Below are 17,412 nucleotides of genomic sequence, written 5' to 3'. Positions count from 1 at the left end.
GAGTCAGTGAGAGACCTTGTTGAGAAGACCACACCAAGAAGTCCTTCCATTTGGCTGGGTAAGTAGCTCTAGTGGACGGTACCTAGTAAGATCTGGTGAACTTGCTCTGAACAGGTTCATGGAGCATCCACACGGTCAGGTGAAGGGCCCTGAGGTTCGGGTGGAGTAAACGGCCATGGTCTTGCGAGATCAGATCCAGGCGGGGTGGGAGCAACAGTGGCGGTGCTACTGACATGTCCAGCAGCATGCTGAACCAATGTTGTCGCAGCCACACAGGAGCTATAAGGATAACCCTTACCTTTTCTCGCTTGACTTTCAGAAGGACCTTGGGTACTAGAACTGGAGAAAACACATAGAATAGGATCTCTGTCCATAGAAGCAGGAAGGCATCGGAGAGCCTGGACTGCGATCAGTAATGAGAAAAACTGCTGACATTTTTTATTCTGCCTGGTTGCAAACAAGTGTACCTGGGGAGACCCCCACCTCTGGAAGATGGATCTCATCACCTCTGGCTGAAGGGACCACTCACGATGAGAGGAGAAACACCTGCTGATGTGATCTGTTAGGGTATTCCAGACTCCTGGAAAATGGGAAACCTTGAGGTGAACTGAGTGTTTCATACAGAAGTCCCACAGACCAATGGCCTCCTAGCACAGGGTAAAGGAGCATGCTCCTCCCTCTCTGTTGATGTAAAACATGGCTGCCATGTTGTCCATAAACACTCGCACAGCTTTGCCAGTGATCTGGGGAACGAACACTTGGCAAGCTAAGCAGACCACTCTGAGCTCCCTGACATTTATGTGTAGGGAGAGTTCTTCCAGGGACCACAGGCCCTGAGTCCTGATGTGCTTGAGGCAAGCTCCCCAACCTAGATCGGATGCATCTGAAATGAAAGATACTGAAGGCTTCGGGGGAGGGGTTTGTGACAAAGGAAAGGCCTGCAGCCATCTACTGGGGATCCTTCACCAGTCAAGGGAGGCAAGGACTGGGGTGGGAACTGTAAGCACTGAGTCCAAGTGGTGTCCGTTTGGTGATTACACTGGGCCAACCAAGCATGCAGGGGTCTGAGGTGTGGCCTTGCGTGCTGTACCATGTAAGTGCACACAGCCATGTGTCCCGAAAGTTTGAGGAAAAACAGGGGTGTCATGATGGGGTGGGCCTTAACCTTGGATATCAGAGCCCATATGGTCTGGAACTGAGCCTCTGCAAGGAAGGCTCTGGCCTGGGTTGAGTCTAATACTGCTCTGATAAACTCTATTCTCTGGATGGGAATGAGAGTCGACTTTTGCTCATTTAACAATGGGCCCAGTGCACGGAAGGTGGCTTGGACCAGGCTGATACTGTTCTTCAGTTGAGCCTCTGAACGGCCCTCGATCAGCCAGTTGTCGAGGTACAGGTAGACTCGGACACCTTGCCTTCTGAGGAAGGCCACTACCACCATCATTCTGTAAAAACCTGAGAGGCTGCTGACAGACCAAAGGGGAGGACAGTGAATTGGTAATGAGTTTGGTTTACGATAAATCTGAGGAACCTTCTGTGGCCTTAGAAGATGAAAATGTGGAAATAGGCATCTTTCAAGTTGAGGGCAGCATACCAGTCCCCTGGATCCAGGGAGGGAATAATGGAGGCCAGGGAGACCATGCGGAACCTTCGTTTCTTGAAATAACTGTTGCGGCAATGCAGGTCCAAGATGGGTTGAAGACCCCTTTTGGCCTTCAGGATTAGGAAATATTAGGAGTAAAACCCCTTCCCTCTCAAGTTCTGATGCACCTTTTCCACAGCCCCTACTCACAGGAGGGCTTGGACCTCTTATGCTAGAAGTTGCTTGTGAGAAGGGACCCTAAAGAGGGATGGGGATAGGTGGTAGTGGAAGAAAACTGCGGGGTGTAATCTTCCTCCACCATACTCAGCATCCAGTGGCCTCAGGTGATGAGGGACCTCGCCAGATTGAACTGGGAGAGTCAGTCTGAAAACAAAAGGGGGGCAGAATCCGATGCGGTAATTGATATAATGCTCTTGGGTGTGCCTTCAGAAGTTCTGTTTTGGGCCTCCTGGGATCTGTGTGACCCTGGTAGGAAGTTGAGGTAGACTGAACAGTTGTCTATACTTGTAACTCCTGCACAGTTTCTTGAACAGGTCCTGTAAAGACAGTGGAGCCAAGAAGCAGGCCGGTTGCTGGAGCTAAGGACTAAGGCCAGGAGCATCACCTCATGACCATTGTGGAAGCTGTTGTTATGGCTGTTGTGTGAGCTGCACCTAGAGCTGCTTGGAGTGAGGCCCTGGCTACGGTTTTCCCTTCCTCTATCAGGGTGGAAAACTCTTGCCTGGAGTCCTGAGGCAGTGAATCTTTAAACTTTGCCGTAGAGTCCCAAATATAGGAATCATTCGTCTGCAGCAAGGCTTGTTGGTTGGAAATGCGAAGCTGTAATCCACTCGTTGAATACATTTTTCTGCCAAACAGGTCTAGTTTCTCTAAGTCCTTTTGCTTGGGGAGGGGTGGGAGCAGGGGGATAGCACCTGACTGGTCTTGCCTATCTCTCTCATTGGCCACTGTGACCACAATGGACCGAGGAAGAGGGTGAGAGTACACGTATTTGTACCCCTTGGCAGGCACATAGTACTACTTCTCTGCCCTCTTTGAAGTGAAAGGGAGAGAAGATGGGGTCTGCACACACCTAACTTGGAACATGAGCAAGCACTCAAAGAGCTGGTTAGTTAAATTTAATCTCTAGAAAGGGTGTTATAATTTTGTTTTACCTGTAACCATTTGTCTCCAATATTCTCACTCTTTATCACTTGAATCTCTGTTCTTTGATGATAAACTCATTCTTGTTTTCACTACAGATATATCTAAGTGCTGTATGTTAAGAATGCTGGTAATCATGAGGTGAAATTTACGAGCTGGGACATACTATTCCTGTGAGACTAACAAATTTATTAGAGCATAACCTTTCGTGGGCTACAGCCCACTTCATCGGATGCATAGAATGGTAGGAGAACACTTCAATCTCTCTGGCCACTCAGTAAAATATTTAAGGGTGGCAATTTTGCAACAGAAAAGCTTCAAAACCAGTCTCCAACAAGAAACTGCTGAGCTTGAATTAATATGCAAACTAGATACCATTAACGTGGGTTTGAATAGAGACTGGGAGTGGCTGGGTCATTACACATATTGAATCTATTTCACTATGTTAAGTATCCTCACACCTTCTTGTCAACTGTCTAAATGGGCCATCTTGATCATCACTGCAAAAGTTTTTTTCTCCTGCTGATGATAGCTCATCTTAATTAATTAGCCTCTTACAGTTTGTATGGCAACCTCCACCTTCTCTGTAGGTATGTATATATGTGTATTTGTATTATGACAAAGTTCCTCCTCTGCCTTTGTGGGTCTTGCGCTTATTGGCGGATTTACTTGCCTTGGAGCTTCACGGTAGCCCTCAGTTTGGCCGTTTTCGTGAACCCACACTCCACGTCAACACCTCCTGTGTCTGACCAGGAGTTGGGAGGTTTGGGGGATCCCGGGCCCACCCTCTACTCTGGGTTCCAGCCCAGGGCCCTGTGGAATGCAGCTGTCTAGAGCGCCTCCTGGAACAGCTGTGCGACAGCTACAACTCCCTGGGCTACTTCCCCATGGCCTCATCCCAACACCTTCTTTATCCTCACCATAGGACCTTCCTTCTGGTATCTGATAATGCTTGTACTCCTCAGTCCTCCAACAGTATGCGTTCTCACTCTCAGCTCCTAGCGCCTCTTGCTCCCAGCTCCTTACACGCGCACCACAAACTGAAGTGAGCTCCTTTTTAAACCCAGGTGCCCTGATTAGCCTGCCTTAATTGATTCTAGCAGCTTCTTGATTGGCTGCAGGTGTTCTAATCAGCCTGTCTGTCTAAATTGTCTGCAGAAGCTTCCTGATTGTTCTGGAACCTTCCTGTTACCTTACCCAGGGAAAAGGGACCTACTTAGCCTGGGGCTAATATATCTGCCTTCTATTACTCCCCTGTAGCCATCTGGCCCGACCCTGTCACAATATATATATATCTATATCTTCTTACTTTATGTTCCATTCTATGCATCTGATGAAGTGGACTGTAGCCCACAAAAGCTTACGCTCAAATAAATTTGTTAGTCTCTAAGATGCCACAAGTACTCCTGATCTTTTTGCGGATACAGGACTAACACGGCTGCTACTCTATTCCTGTGAGTACAGCAGATCTAAAAGCTCAGTAACTGTTTGGTGGATCCTGGGCTGAGCACTTCAGAGACACATTTGGAGGTTTGTGTGTGCCTGTTGCTAACCTCTTCAAAAAAAGCAAGGTCTGAAGCTATTGGGGCCATACATTTTGTAAATACCCATGGGGCCAAGGAGAGGCCAAAATGTAGCACCGTGAATTGGAAGTGACACTGGACCACCATAAAACGGAGGAATTTTCTGTGTCCTTGGAACATGGAAATATGAAAATAAGGGTCTTTCAAGTTGAGAGCAGCGTATCAGTCTCCCGGATCCAGGGAGGGGATGATGGAGGCCAGAGAAACCATGTGGCACTTCAACTTCTCGAGATATTTGTCGATTCGCCACAAGTCCAGAATGGCCCCCTTTTGCCTTCAGGATTAGGAAATAACAGGAATAGAATTCTTTCCCCCTCATTTCCCAAGGGATCTCCTCCAATGCCCCCAGCTGCAGGAGGTTGTCTACCTCCTGAACAAGGAGTTTCTCATGAGAAGCATCCCTGAAGGGGGTTGGGGTGGTGGTGGCCGAGAATTGAAGGGTATATCCCAGCAATACAATTTCTAGCACCCAGCAATCTGAGGTAACCCGTGACCAGGCCTAATGGTAGGGACGAAGGTGGCTGTGGAAAGGATGAGGCAGATCCAGGAAGCTGACTGGGGCATCGCTCTGAAGCGCACCCTCAAAATGCATGCTTCTGGCCCCCATGTTTCACCGGGCCAGGTTGTGCAGGTGAACGGAAGGAGGAAGGGCGGTGACTACTAAAACTTGTGTCCTTATCCCTTCTCCTTGCAGACCCTTGTCAAGACTGTCAAGGCCTTAGTAGAGGGGGCATCTGGAACTGTTTCGACATAGACTGAGGCATATGTAACCCCAGTGATCCTGAGTGTCCTTCAATCTGTGGTTTCAGAGTAACAGCCGTTTTAGTCTGTATTCGCAAAAAGAAAAGGAGTACTTGTGGCACCTTAGAGACTAACCAATTTATTTGAGCATAAGCTTTCGAGAGCTACAGCTCACTTCATCGGATGCATAGTGTGGAAACTTCAGTCTTTGCAGCCTCACATCCATCTGTTCTGCAAAGAGTCCAATCCCATCAAATGGGAAATCATGGATCAAGGACTGTATCTCCTGGGACAGGCCTGCAGACTGAAGCCAGAAACAATGCCTCATGGCCAGCGCTGAGACGACCACTCTGGCTGCCGAACTGGCCACATCCCATGCCATTTGGAGGGAACACCAAGCTGCTGTAGTACCCTCCTCAACAAGGGCCCCAAATTTTGGGGCTGCATCCTGGGGCATGGAGTCCTTGAATTTATGGAGGGAGTCCCATAAGTTGAAGTTATCTCTCTTGGAAGAGCTTAGTGGTTTGCAACTCTGAACTGGAGACTGGCTGTGAAATACATTTTCCTTCCGAAAAGTTCCAGTCTCTTGGCCTCCTTCTTTTGGGGGTGGAATTAGATTGCCCTTGCTTGTCTTTTTTGTTGGCCACAGAAACTATCGACAACCCTGGGGGGCGGGTGAGCGTACAAGTATTTGAACTCCTTGGCTGGGACGAAATACTTCTTTTCAGCCCTCTTGGAGGTGGGTGTAATTGAGGACGGGATTTGCCAGAGGGCTTTGGCGATCTTTAGAATCCCTTCGTGCACAGGCGGGGGTAGATGCAGAGAGCGCATTAAACAAAGTGTCTGATTGCTCCACCATCTCTTCCACCTCTAGGCCTAACTCAGTGGCCACCCTTTGGAGCAGGGCTTGGTGCTCCTTAAAATTGTCCAGTGGGCTAATTCATAGATTCATAGCTACTAAGGTCAGAAGGGACCATTATGATCATCTAGTCTGAACTCCTGCACAACGCAGGCCACAGAATTTCACCCACCCACTCCTGCGAAAAACCTCTCACCTATGTCTGAGCTATTGAAGTCCTCAAATCGTGGTTTATAAAGACTTCAAGGAGCAGAGATTCCTCTAGCAAGTGACCCATGCCCCATGCTACAGAGGAAGGCGAAAAACCTCCAGGGCCTCTTCCAATCTGCCCTGGAGGAAAATTCCTCCCCGACCCGAAATATGGCCATCAGCTAAACCCTGAGCATATGGGCAAGATTCATCAGCCAGATACCACAGAAAATTCTTTCCTGGGTAACTCAGATCCCATCCCATCTAACATCCCATCACAGGCCATTAGGCCTATTTACCATGAATATTTAATTACCAAAACCATGTTATCCCATCATACCATCTCCTCCATAAACTTATCGAGTTTAACCTTAAAGCCAGATAGATCTTTTGCCCCCACTGCTTTCCTTGGAAGGCTATTCCAAAACTTCACTCCTCTGATGGTTAGAAACCTTTGTCTAATTTCAAGTCTAAACTTCCTGGTGGCCAGTTTATATCCATTTGTTCTTGTGTCCACATTGGTACTGAGCTTAAATAATTCCTCTCCCTCTCCGGTATTTATCCCTCTGATATATTTATAGAGAGCAATGATATCTCCCCTCAACCTTCTTTTAGTTAGGCTAAACAAGCCAAGCTCCTTGAGTCTCCTTTCATAAGACAAGTTTTCCATTCCTCGGATCATCCTAGTAGCCCTTCTCTGTACCTGTTCCAGTTTGAATTCATCCTTCTGAAACATGGGAGACCAGAACTGCACACAGTATTCCAGGTGAGGTCTCACCAGTGCCTTGTATAACAGTACTAAAACCTCCTTATCCCTACTGGAAATACCTCTCCTGATGCATCCCAAGACTACATTAGCTTTTTTCACGGCCACATCACATTGGCGGCTCATAGTCATCCTATGATCAACCAATACTCCAAGGTCCTTCTCCTCCTCCTTTACTTCTAATTGATGCGTCCCCAGCTTATAACTAAAATTCTTGTTATTAATCCCTAAATGCATGACCTTACGCTTCTCACTATTAAATTTCATCCTATTACTATTACTTCAGTTTACAAGGTCATCCAGATCCTCCTGTATGATATCCCTGTCCTTCTCTAAATTGGCAATTCCTCCCAGCTTTGTATCATCTGCAAACTTTATTAGCACACTCCCACTTTTTGTGCCGAGGCCAGTAATAAAAAGTTTAAATAAGATTGGTCCCAAAACCGATCCTTGAGGAAGTCCACTGGTAACCTCCCTCTCTAATGCGAGAGGGCCCCACCATAGCCTCATCTGGAGAGGATGAGGAGGATAGGACCACTGAGGGAGGGCCCGGGGCATCATCCCCCGTGGTGGAAGGGGGTCTCGGGTGGGCACCTGCCCTTCCGCCCCAGCATCTGCTTGCACTTTGTGCACCAAGCCCGGTGCCATCGGTGCTGCCTGATGCTTGTCTGATGCGGCAACCGACGATTGGTGAGAAGGGGCATCGACATAACAGGCATGCCCCAGGCATTCCAGTAAGGCCATTGCGCTGGCCACTGACCCTGCTGCCAGGACAGCATCGCAGAGGTGGACACAGCCTCAGGAGCTCAGGCTTGATGGTGCTGTCTCAGTGAGAGGCTGAACTTCCCTGCCACAATACCCACAAGAGCCAAAACCACGATGTGGGTGGAAAGCTGAAGATCCTCAGCTTATGGTCATTAACAGGTACCTCTACTGCCCTGACAGAGAGGCAAGGGGCAGGAAGTTGGGTGCAACAATCACTAAGTCACCTGGCCCTCTGTGCTCCCTATCACGGGCTCACTGAAGTTAGGCACTTATGTGCTATTTTTTCAGCATTTTCAACATACTAAAATCAGTTATTTTAAAAAAGTTTAGTACATATATATCTAAAACGATCAATTCACTAACAATGTAAAAATCCTAAACTGAAGATCTGGTTTTATGAGTTCTTTGAAGTACAGACCTGGAAGTGCGGACTGGACACACATTTGGCTAGCTGTCTGAACAGAGGCTCCATAACCTTTACAAATTCAGATGGTTCAATGACATCTAAAATTTCCTCTAGTTCATTTAAAAACATGACTTCTTTTGGACTGTGAGTCTTTGGCCAGTATTTGAGCAGTGCCATCACCACCTGTAAAAAGAACGTTTGCAGGAAAAAAAATTAACACCACAATTTTCATAGCAACATTTTAAATATTTGACTTCCACTTTTGGACTAAAGTGGATTTCTAACAGGAATTGTCATCGTAAACAAGTACGTTTGTTACTGTACTAATGAGGTATAAGAAGTCTGATTACTTACCTTGTACAGTAACTGGAGTTCTTTGAGATGTTTAATCCCTATGTATATTCCACTCAAGATGCACATGTGTACCATGCGCCTGAGACCAGAAGTTTTTTCGCTAGCAGTGTCTATTTGTCCACGGCTACACCCTTGTCCTCCTCATGCTCCAAACTGAGGATTTAAGGGGCGGTCTGGACTGCCTCTCTAATTCCTTCGCTACTGCAAATAAGCTTAGGATAACAATCCAGAACAGAGGGGAGGGAAGGCAGGGACCACACACCTTGAAGAACTCCAGTTACTGTACAAACACTTTCTTCTTTGAGTGAATATGTATTCCACTTGAGGTGACTCACAAGAAAGGTGTGAGGAACCCTGCTGTACCACAGATTGGAACAGCTCTGCTATGAAGGATGCATCTGCTGTAGAAGCTTGTACCAGGGTATGCACTGAGCCCTACATTGCCACTCTACAGATATCCAGAAGAGGGACATCTCGAAATGGAGTGGAACCCAGGGCAGAGGGAGGGACTGAGTTCCCCTACAGCCTTACCAGAAAGACTAGAGGGAAGACCCCAAACACAAAGTGACAGAAGGACCATCAGGCCTGGACCAGGGCTGCCAACTTGGTGTGAGGTCCTGGGACTACTTGGTGAAAACTCTGGCTTACCCTGAAATGGGTGAGACTGAAGGTGACCCAGCCTGAGAACTGAGTCAAATGGCAAAAGAGGAAGTTACTTACATGTAAATGGAGGTTCTTTGAGATGGGTGGTCCCCATCTATATACCACAATGGGTTACGCACATGCACCATGCGCCCAGAGTTGGAGAGTTTAAAAGTAGTGTCTGGCCCATGCATGCGCCCTGGCTTGCCTCATGCCTCCGACCAAGGAAATAAAGGGCGAGGCAGACCGACCACCTCTTCAGTTACTTCTCCAGTTCAAATCATACAAGATTCAAAGCAGAGGGCAAGAGCAGCAGGTAGTGGAATACAGATAGGGACCACACATCTTGAAGAACCTCCAGTTACAAGTAAGTAACCTCCTCTTCTTCTTTGAGTAATGGTCCCTATTGTATCCCACTGTGGGTAACTGACAAGCAGTAAGTAAGTAGGAGGAGGGCTCAAGGATGTGGACAGCAGGGTTGAACAGAGAACCGTCAATCCAAAGGAGGCATCAGCAGCTGAGTCCTGTACTAGGACTTGCAAACATGTGGCTGGAGCTCCACATGGCTCCAGGAGGGATAACTCCTGAAGAGACACTACATTTGTTGCTTGAGCTCTAGTGGAGTGAGCTCGTATCTCTGTGGGGGGAGGGCGGTTTAAGAGCTGACAGAGTAGAATGTAACCAGATATCCATTTGGAAGTTCTCTGGGTGGAGATGGCATGCCCACTGATTCTCTCTGCTAGAGTGATTGACAAAGTCTCAGGGACTTCCTGACTGGTTTTGATCTCTGTAGGTAAAGGGCCAATCTCGAACATCGAGAGAGTGGAATCTACATTTTTCTGCAGATGTGTGCAATATGGGGAAGAATAAAGGTAAGTGAATAGATTGGTTAAGGTGAAATTCCAAAACCACTTTAGGGATAAATTTGGGGTATAGGTGTAAAGAAACTATCTTCGTGGAACAGTGTATGGAGGGTCTGCCATCATTGCTCTGAGTTCACTAACCCTCCTCACCAATGTGATGGCTCCAAGGAAGGTGACCTTTGTGGAGAAGAGAAACATGGGGCAAGTAGCTAATGGGGAGCCTGGTCAGTACCAAAAGAACAAGATTCATGTCCCATTGGAGCACAATCTTTTGAGGAGTGGGAAAGTTCTTATCCGGTCTTTCCAGAGTCAACTGGCTAGCGAGTGTGTGAAAATAGAGTAGCCTTCAGTAGGTGGAAGGAATGCACTGATCGCCACTAGGCGGACTTGCAAGGAGCTGAGGGAGAGACCGGATGTCTTCAAAAGATAGGATCTAGTCTAGAATGAGTGGAATATCCATAGCTTCTGGTAGAATGCCTCTTTGTTGTGTCCAGGACCAGAAGCATTTCCATTTAGCTAGGTAACATTTCCTAGTCGAATCCTTTCTGCTATTGGAGAAGATGACGTCTCACATGGCTGAAGAGCATGTACGTTCTAGGTATGATGGCCATCCAAATACCATGCCCTGAGGTGGAGTGGTTGTGGATTGGGGTGTTTAATCCTCCCATTGCACTGGATTAGGAGCTCAGGGAACTAAAACTGTCAGGGCCAAAAAGGGGTGATCAAGATGACTGTCACCCTGTTCTGCTGGAACTTGTGTAGCACTCGTGGCAGAAGCAGCAGCATAGGGAAGCATAGTTGAACTGGTCTGACCAGGAAAGGAGAGCATCACCCTGGAAGTTGCAGCCTATGGCTCCTCTGGAGCAACAAGTGATGCACTTCTTGTTGGCCTGGGAAGTGAATAGATCTCTTGCTGGGGTTCCCCAACACGTGAAAATGTCATGCACCACCATGTTGTGAAGTTCCCACTTGTAGTCAATTGCAAAACGTTTGCTGAGGGAATCTGAGAGTGCATTCTGTGTCCCTGGAAGGTAGGCTGCAGACAGGGTGATTTGATTGCTGATGCACCAGTTCCAGAGATTGCCTGCTTCTGCACACAGGGAGGCAGATCTTGCTCCCTTGCTTGCTGGTATAAAAAACCATCATAATGTTGTCTGACATCAGGATGTGGTGAAAGCGAACAAATGGAAGAAAGGATTTGCATACCTTCCTTACTGCCCATAATTCCAGGACACTGATGTGCATTCTGTACTCTCAAAATGTCCAGGCTCCTTGTGCTGTGTGGTTGCCCATATAGGCTCCCCAACATAGCAGGGAAACATCCATAATGATTGTCTTGGCCAGTGAAGAGGGGAGAAAGAGAGCACCCATGCATGTGAGATGAGGATTTGTCCATCACAAGGAAGGACAGCATCTTGGCAGGAACTGTCAGTGTGAGATTCATGCAATGACAGCCTAGGGAGTGAACTGAATGTAGTCATACTCAAAGGCGGAGTCTTGCAAATGGAGTGACATTTGTGTACAAAGTCAGCTGGCCAAGTAGGGACAGACATGTTTTGACTGTTACCCAAGGGTTGCTCACAATGTGATCTATGATATCTTTCATGGTCTAGAAACTGTGAGCAAGTTCGCCCCTGTGGTGACAGACTTCAAGGTTGCTCCAATGAAGTCCAAAGATTTCATGGGAGTAAAACCAGATTTTTTAATGTTTACACTGACTCCCCAGTGAGGAAAAGAGGTGGAGCATCATACATGTCAACGTATAGGGTTTCTGGCGAGATTTGGTGGTGAGGAGCCAGTCGTCAAGGTATGGGAAAGTGAGGAGGCCATGACATCTGACGTGAGCTGCTACCACTGAAAATACCTTGGTAAAGACTATGGAGGTGGTAGCTATTCTGAAGGATAGTACTGCAAATGATCAGAGCCCACCATAAATCTGAGAAGTTGTCTGTGGGCAGAAGCCATGACCACATGCCATTTTTTCTAAAATGGAATTATTGCTGCCTACATGGCTGAAATTTGAATTTGTGAATGAAGTGGTTGAAGTGGCGGAGGTTAAGGATTGGTCTCCACCCAGCCTTCTTCTTGGATATGAGGAAACAGGTCAAGTAAAACCTGTAACCTAATACTGTGGAGGAAAATGCTCTACTGAACTCCTTATAGCAGCAAGGAGCACCTCCTGAGTGAAAATACTGTCATGAGAGCGGTCCCCAAAGAGGATTGGGGAAGGGCAGTTTCGGAAGAAGTAGTGTTGCAAACTCAGTTGTATAGCCAGCACCCACGTGTCCATCATTATCACACCCCAGGTGCTGAAAAAGAGTGCTAGGCGATCCCTGGAGTACTGGAGTCAGGTGGTGTTGGGCTCAGTGAACCACTGTTCTCAAGCTCGCATCAAAATATTACTGGGGTTGGGGGGTGGGATTGGGATGTTGAGGCCAATGTGGAAGGAACATGGAAGCAGGATTTTTCAGTCTTCTGCCTTTTATGCAGTGGTTTGTAGCATCTCTGATGGTAGAAGCGTTGAGCTCTATACCTTGATGGGGTTGATTGGCGATGTAACTTCCTCTTAAGAGAAGGTGTGTATGCACCCAGTGATCAAAGGATAGCCCTAGAGTCCTTTAGGGTGTATAGGGACTCATCCATGTACTGATTGAAAAGGTGAGATTCATTGAAGGGGAGGTCCCCAATGGTATTCTGGACCTCCCAGCAGAGCGCTGAGGCACAGAGCCAGGACTCCCTTTGCATAACAATGGTGGTAGCCATGGCTCTGAGGAAGTATCAGCTGCCTTGAGTGCAGATTGGAGGGTGATTCTGGCTATTCATTTTTTCCTTCCTCCATTAGAGCTTGGAAATGAGAATGATGCTGCTGTGGGAGGCTGTTGGCAAATTCCTCAAACTTAGCAAATTCCTCAAACTTCCTCAAACAAATTCCTCAAAAATTCCTCATAGTTCAGGAAATCATATTTAGCCAATAGTGCTTGATAGTTGGCTATCGTGAACCGAAAATTGGAGGACAAGAAAACCTTCCTCCCCAATAGTTTTACATGTTTATCCTCCTCCTCTGCAGGAGTAGATCTGGGGTGTTGTTGCCTGGACCTTTCCGAAGTGGCCTGAACCACCACTGAGTTGGGAGCTGGATGAGAGAATAAGAATTCTGACCTCTCTCTCCGTCCTTTTCGGGGTAGGAGTGCACGTGGTCAGGGTGTGCCACATTGTTCTAGTGAGCTCCAATATGGCCTCATTTACAGGGAGGGCTATTCTTATAGGTCTAGAGGTGTGGAGGATGTCTAAGAGCTTGTGCTGGAATCCTGGATCTCCTCTATTGGAATCTGAAGTTTCCTGGCAACTCTGCGGAGGTGGTCTTGGAACTGCCTGAAGTCACTGGGGGGGAAGGGGGAGATGCCAAAGTCACCACATCAGCTGAAAATGATGATTGTAGTCCGGCCAGTTCCAGGGAACCGCTGGAACCGGAGCGTAGTACTCCTGCTTTTCAACTGGATCTGGGGGTAAATGTGATCCTTCCTTGGAGGGAAGGCAGGTAGCAACTCCCTGGTGGATCAGATAGATTCTGAAGGTTGTTACTCATCCCATGATCCCCAATATGGTCAGTAGGAGGGGTTGACAGGTAGTTGTGGGGGTCCCAATGGCATGGGATACCAGTGACTCCAAGTTGGGTGAGGCAGTGGTTGGTCCCACGGCTGTGTAGATCTCCTGGGAAATGGGTAAGGATGGTATGGGAGGAGCAATTCCTCTAATGATTCCGAATCTCCTGAGGAAAAGGCTGACTTGGGTTCCAGTGGTGGTACTGCCGGTGCCATCGGAGAGGTGTACATTGTGTACGGAGAAGAGGGGATGGGGTAACAGGCTCCACCCTGTAGGCAACTCCCTGAAAACAGAGGTTCCCAATGAAGGAGGGGATTCTGGATCCAGGCGGGCAAAAATGTCCTGTGTGACCATGGATCCATATCTCCCAGGTGTCAGGACTCTTTCTGTCCAGGATACTAGTGCCAGCAATGCTGATTGCATCCAAAGGTAATCAGACTTTGCTGGTGCAGGAGGGTCCCAGGTCTTGTGAGGAGCTGGGGGATGGTACCAATGGAGCACAGTCCAGAGCTGGCAGAGCTCAATGTTTCGGAGCTTTTTCTTGTGCCTATGGGACCAAGGACATACTAAGTCCTCATGGGCTGAATGGGTGGATTTGCTTGCAGGCATGTCTGATTTCTTTGAAGTGGACTTAGAGGAAGACTTAGTCCCATGCTTATGGGAGTGCTTCCTGACTAGGCCCCGTGGTGTGGTGGATTCTCTGGCACTGAAGTCAGACTTAGCAGCAGGAGGCACATTCCTTGCTGATTCAGGCCAACGTACAGAACAGATTTTGACCAGATTACAGCCATGATCTCCATGAGATATTTGCAGAGACAAAGTGCCTGTCCTTCTAGGGTATGGCTGGGAGACGACTGGCAAATACTGCACCAAGCCATGAGGTGAGTTTCTCCCAGGCAGTAGAGGCAGTGCTGATGGTCGTCGCTGACTGAGAAGGATCGTGGGCAGGAGGCACAGAGTCTGAAGCCTGGAGTTCTAGGCATAGTCTGATACTCAAGTGGAGTACGGGATGGTGGTAGGTTCCCCTGTAGCCTAATCTGTGAAAGATACTAAAAACTACTAAATCTATAAAAGTTATTAAAAACTATTAAAACTATTAACTATTTAATTTATATCGTTTTTCAGAACGACGTCAAAGCTGAGGACACTAAAGGTTTTGACCTGGACCATGCAGCTGTGAAAAAGAGACCTGAAGAGGTGGTTGGTTCACCCTGCCCTTTATTGCCGTGGTCGAAGGCACAAGGCAAGCAAGGACACATGTGCGGACCAACAGACACTACTTCCAAATTCTCTGACTCCAGGCACATGGTGCACACATGTAACCCCGCAGTGGAAAACAACAGGGACCATTGCTCAAGGAAGAAGGGGACCATTAGCAGACCAGGTCAGCAGGACTAAAGAGAAAAAACACTGCACGTAGCCACAAGGCAGCAGAGCAGTTGGCAAGTAATTTTTCCACATGAGGGGGAGGGAGAGGACGAGGATGAGAGGGTCCTGACAGGCTGGGGTCAGACTACGAACTCATCGAACAATCCATCAGCAATCTCCTAAAACTGCACTCTTGCGGATTGATAGTCTTGGTGAGAGGAGGGACAGATATTACACCTGGAGGGGGTATGAGCTTTCCTGGGGCAAAACAAGCAAGCGTCATGGTCGTTGCTTACCAGGAAGACCCGGGAGCAGACCACGCGGATGTTGAATTCTGAGGTCTTGGGCATACTAGGCATCCCATACAGCGGTTAGGGGGCACCTCAGGCCCCTGGACCCTAAAACTAACTCTAAACTATTAAACTTACCTAAGAACAGGTAAAACTATTTACATTAGACAAAGAATGCTCAATAAAGCTGTGGACACTGAAGGGTTAGGATTCAGACTATGGGTGGTAGAAAGGTACTGGACGAGCAGTCATTCCACACATCCCCTAACAACCTCGGAGCACAAGGAGGAAAAAGGTGCAGGCACGGACCGACAGACACCACTAGTGAAAAATCTGGTCTCAGGCACATAAACCATATGTACACATTGAGTGGACTACACATAGAGACCATCACTTGAAGAAGAACCAAAAGGATTCTTGTCCCAAACAATCAGTGATCAGGCATGTTGCTACGTCATAGAAATTACTATTTCCAGACTAACACTTGTTACTCAGCTGTGAAGGTTAAAAAGTGCTACTCCAAACATGAACAGTTACAGACATTTAAAAGAATAGTGTGAAAGTCATCATCTAAGGATAAAGAAAGTAATTCTGATGCCAAACAATCATTAACACACCCATAAGCTGGAAATTGCTGTCTGTGCAATACTAACATAACTCTGGCTCCAATTTTTGCTTTTTTGTTGCTTTCATATGTAGGACTTGATCCTGAAAACCTTTACTCATGCAATTCCAGGTTTGCAAGATGAGGCCTCTAAATTGTAAAATATTATTTTTGGATAAAAGACATAAGAAGTTCACAGATGACTACTATGAATATATATGTGACTTTTCATTGCTAAAACTGATACAACTGTATTATTATCACCACCATCTCTTATCTTCCTTTCATCATACTTATCAAAGGTTTAGACAGGGCACAAAACATGTAAGATAAAAAACCATACAATTTTGAAAATACTGGGTTTTTGGGGGAAGACTATACACATAAAAACTGAATTGTTAATACTTATAGAATTGTTATCATATCAATTATATCAGCTCTTGTAACAGTTACAGGCACCTTCTAAAACTTAAGAGTCTCAAAGAACAGGAATAATGGCTTTCTGCATGTTGCTTCACTTATGAATGGCATGATGTAAGGCAGTTTGCTCAAGCCTTTTTGATGAAGAGTAAGGCATTCTAGTGGTTTTGATCACTAAATAACGAGGTGAATGCTTTTATTATGGATGAAGATTTTTTCCAATGTTTCTGTCTCCAATCATCAATAAAGAGGCACAGTTCAGATTTTTTCAGTCTGTGGCAGTGTGTCAATGAATAATGTATTAAGTTTGGTGTCAGAAATTATTTTCTTAATAGTAGCTAAGGGGTTTTCATATTATTAGATGTTTGTTTTCAACTAATGTGTAATTATAAATGACTGGAATAGCATTCCTCAACGTTAAATGTTAGATAAACTCTTCGGAAATTTCCACCTTTTTTTTTGTAAATAAGTAATAAGTTTCTACATTTGTGTTTTGTAATTTAATATAAAAAAAGTATGGCAGAGTGTGTGAGGTGGAAGGAGAGGAGCAACACAATTTTTTTGCCTGTGTGACAATAGGGTCACGGCAACTCTTAATTAATTAATTCTAGAGCAGACCTTATTAAGAAGAGCTGTGCTTAACTGATGGGCTGAGGAGAACTAAGACGAATTAGGCTATCAGACAGATGATACAAAAGGCACAGGAAAGAGGTGGGAAAAGAGGGAAGGAGAACGAGAGAGGGAGAGAAATCGCTCTCCCTTGCTTGCCTCAGGTGCAGAGGGCTTCCTAAGACTGTAGGGGTGAGGCTATATAGTGCAAAAGGGTGGTGGAAAATAATATTGTAAATAAACTGCACCAGGTGTTTTACCAGCAAAAAGGTCTGAAAGCTGTTTGTGGACTTCAACGGAGGCAGGAGCGAGTGGGCCCTGCCACAGGATAGCACCCTAGAAACAACTACTCCTTTGCCACCCTCAATCTGGGAGTTGGATGGTGTCACTGCTTTGGTGCCTCTGTGCCAATGCATTATTTCCAGCTGTACATCAATGAATCTACACCAAGGGACTGAAACATTGACAGGGATCATGCAGCAACACAGCTTCCTGTAATTTATCAATCTCTGCTATTCTTATTTTCAGATACTAATGACAAACACACCTGTGCCTCATTTAAAAACTTGCTTTCTTCCCCCTCTGCCCTTTATTTCATTCTGCA

At 46.6% G+C, this 17,412-nt stretch overlaps 2 protein-coding genes across 6 annotated transcripts in view; one reads left to right on the top strand and one right to left on the bottom strand.

The window, feature by feature from the left end:
• The window catches only part of PPP2R5C (protein phosphatase 2 regulatory subunit B'gamma), a 194,267-nt gene that overhangs the window by 25,368 nt on the left and 151,487 nt on the right, over positions 1 to 17,412 (bottom strand). For 3 of the 4 annotated variants that reach the window (XM_077819371.1, XM_077819372.1, XM_077819373.1), the window contains one exon: positions 8,068 to 8,238. The exons of the other annotated variant lie outside the window; for it this stretch is intronic. In XM_077819371.1, coding sequence (XP_077675497.1) covers positions 8,068 to 8,238 — 171 coding nt within the window. The remainder of the gene's footprint in view (positions 1 to 8,067; positions 8,239 to 17,412) is intronic. 4 annotated transcript variants of the gene reach the window in all.
• The window catches only part of LOC144266145 (uncharacterized), a 73,303-nt gene that overhangs the window by 40,848 nt on the left and 15,043 nt on the right, over positions 1 to 17,412 (top strand). Inside the window, exons 2-4 of one of the 2 annotated variants that reach the window (XM_077819376.1) lie at positions 9,845 to 9,923; positions 14,354 to 14,532; positions 14,643 to 14,901. In XM_077819376.1, the coding sequence (XP_077675502.1) occupies positions 14,527 to 14,532; positions 14,643 to 14,901 (265 nt within the window). In that variant the 5' untranslated portion in view covers positions 9,845 to 9,923; positions 14,354 to 14,526. The remainder of the gene's footprint in view (positions 1 to 9,844; positions 9,924 to 14,353; positions 14,533 to 14,642; positions 14,902 to 17,412) is intronic. The other variant, XM_077819375.1, reaches the window with a different exon arrangement.

This window comes from Eretmochelys imbricata, chromosome 6, assembly GCF_965152235.1.
Source record: "Eretmochelys imbricata isolate rEreImb1 chromosome 6, rEreImb1.hap1, whole genome shotgun sequence".
Taxonomy (NCBI): Eukaryota; Metazoa; Chordata; order Testudines; family Cheloniidae; genus Eretmochelys; species Eretmochelys imbricata.
This window is presented reverse-complemented; position numbering and strand designations above follow the sequence as displayed.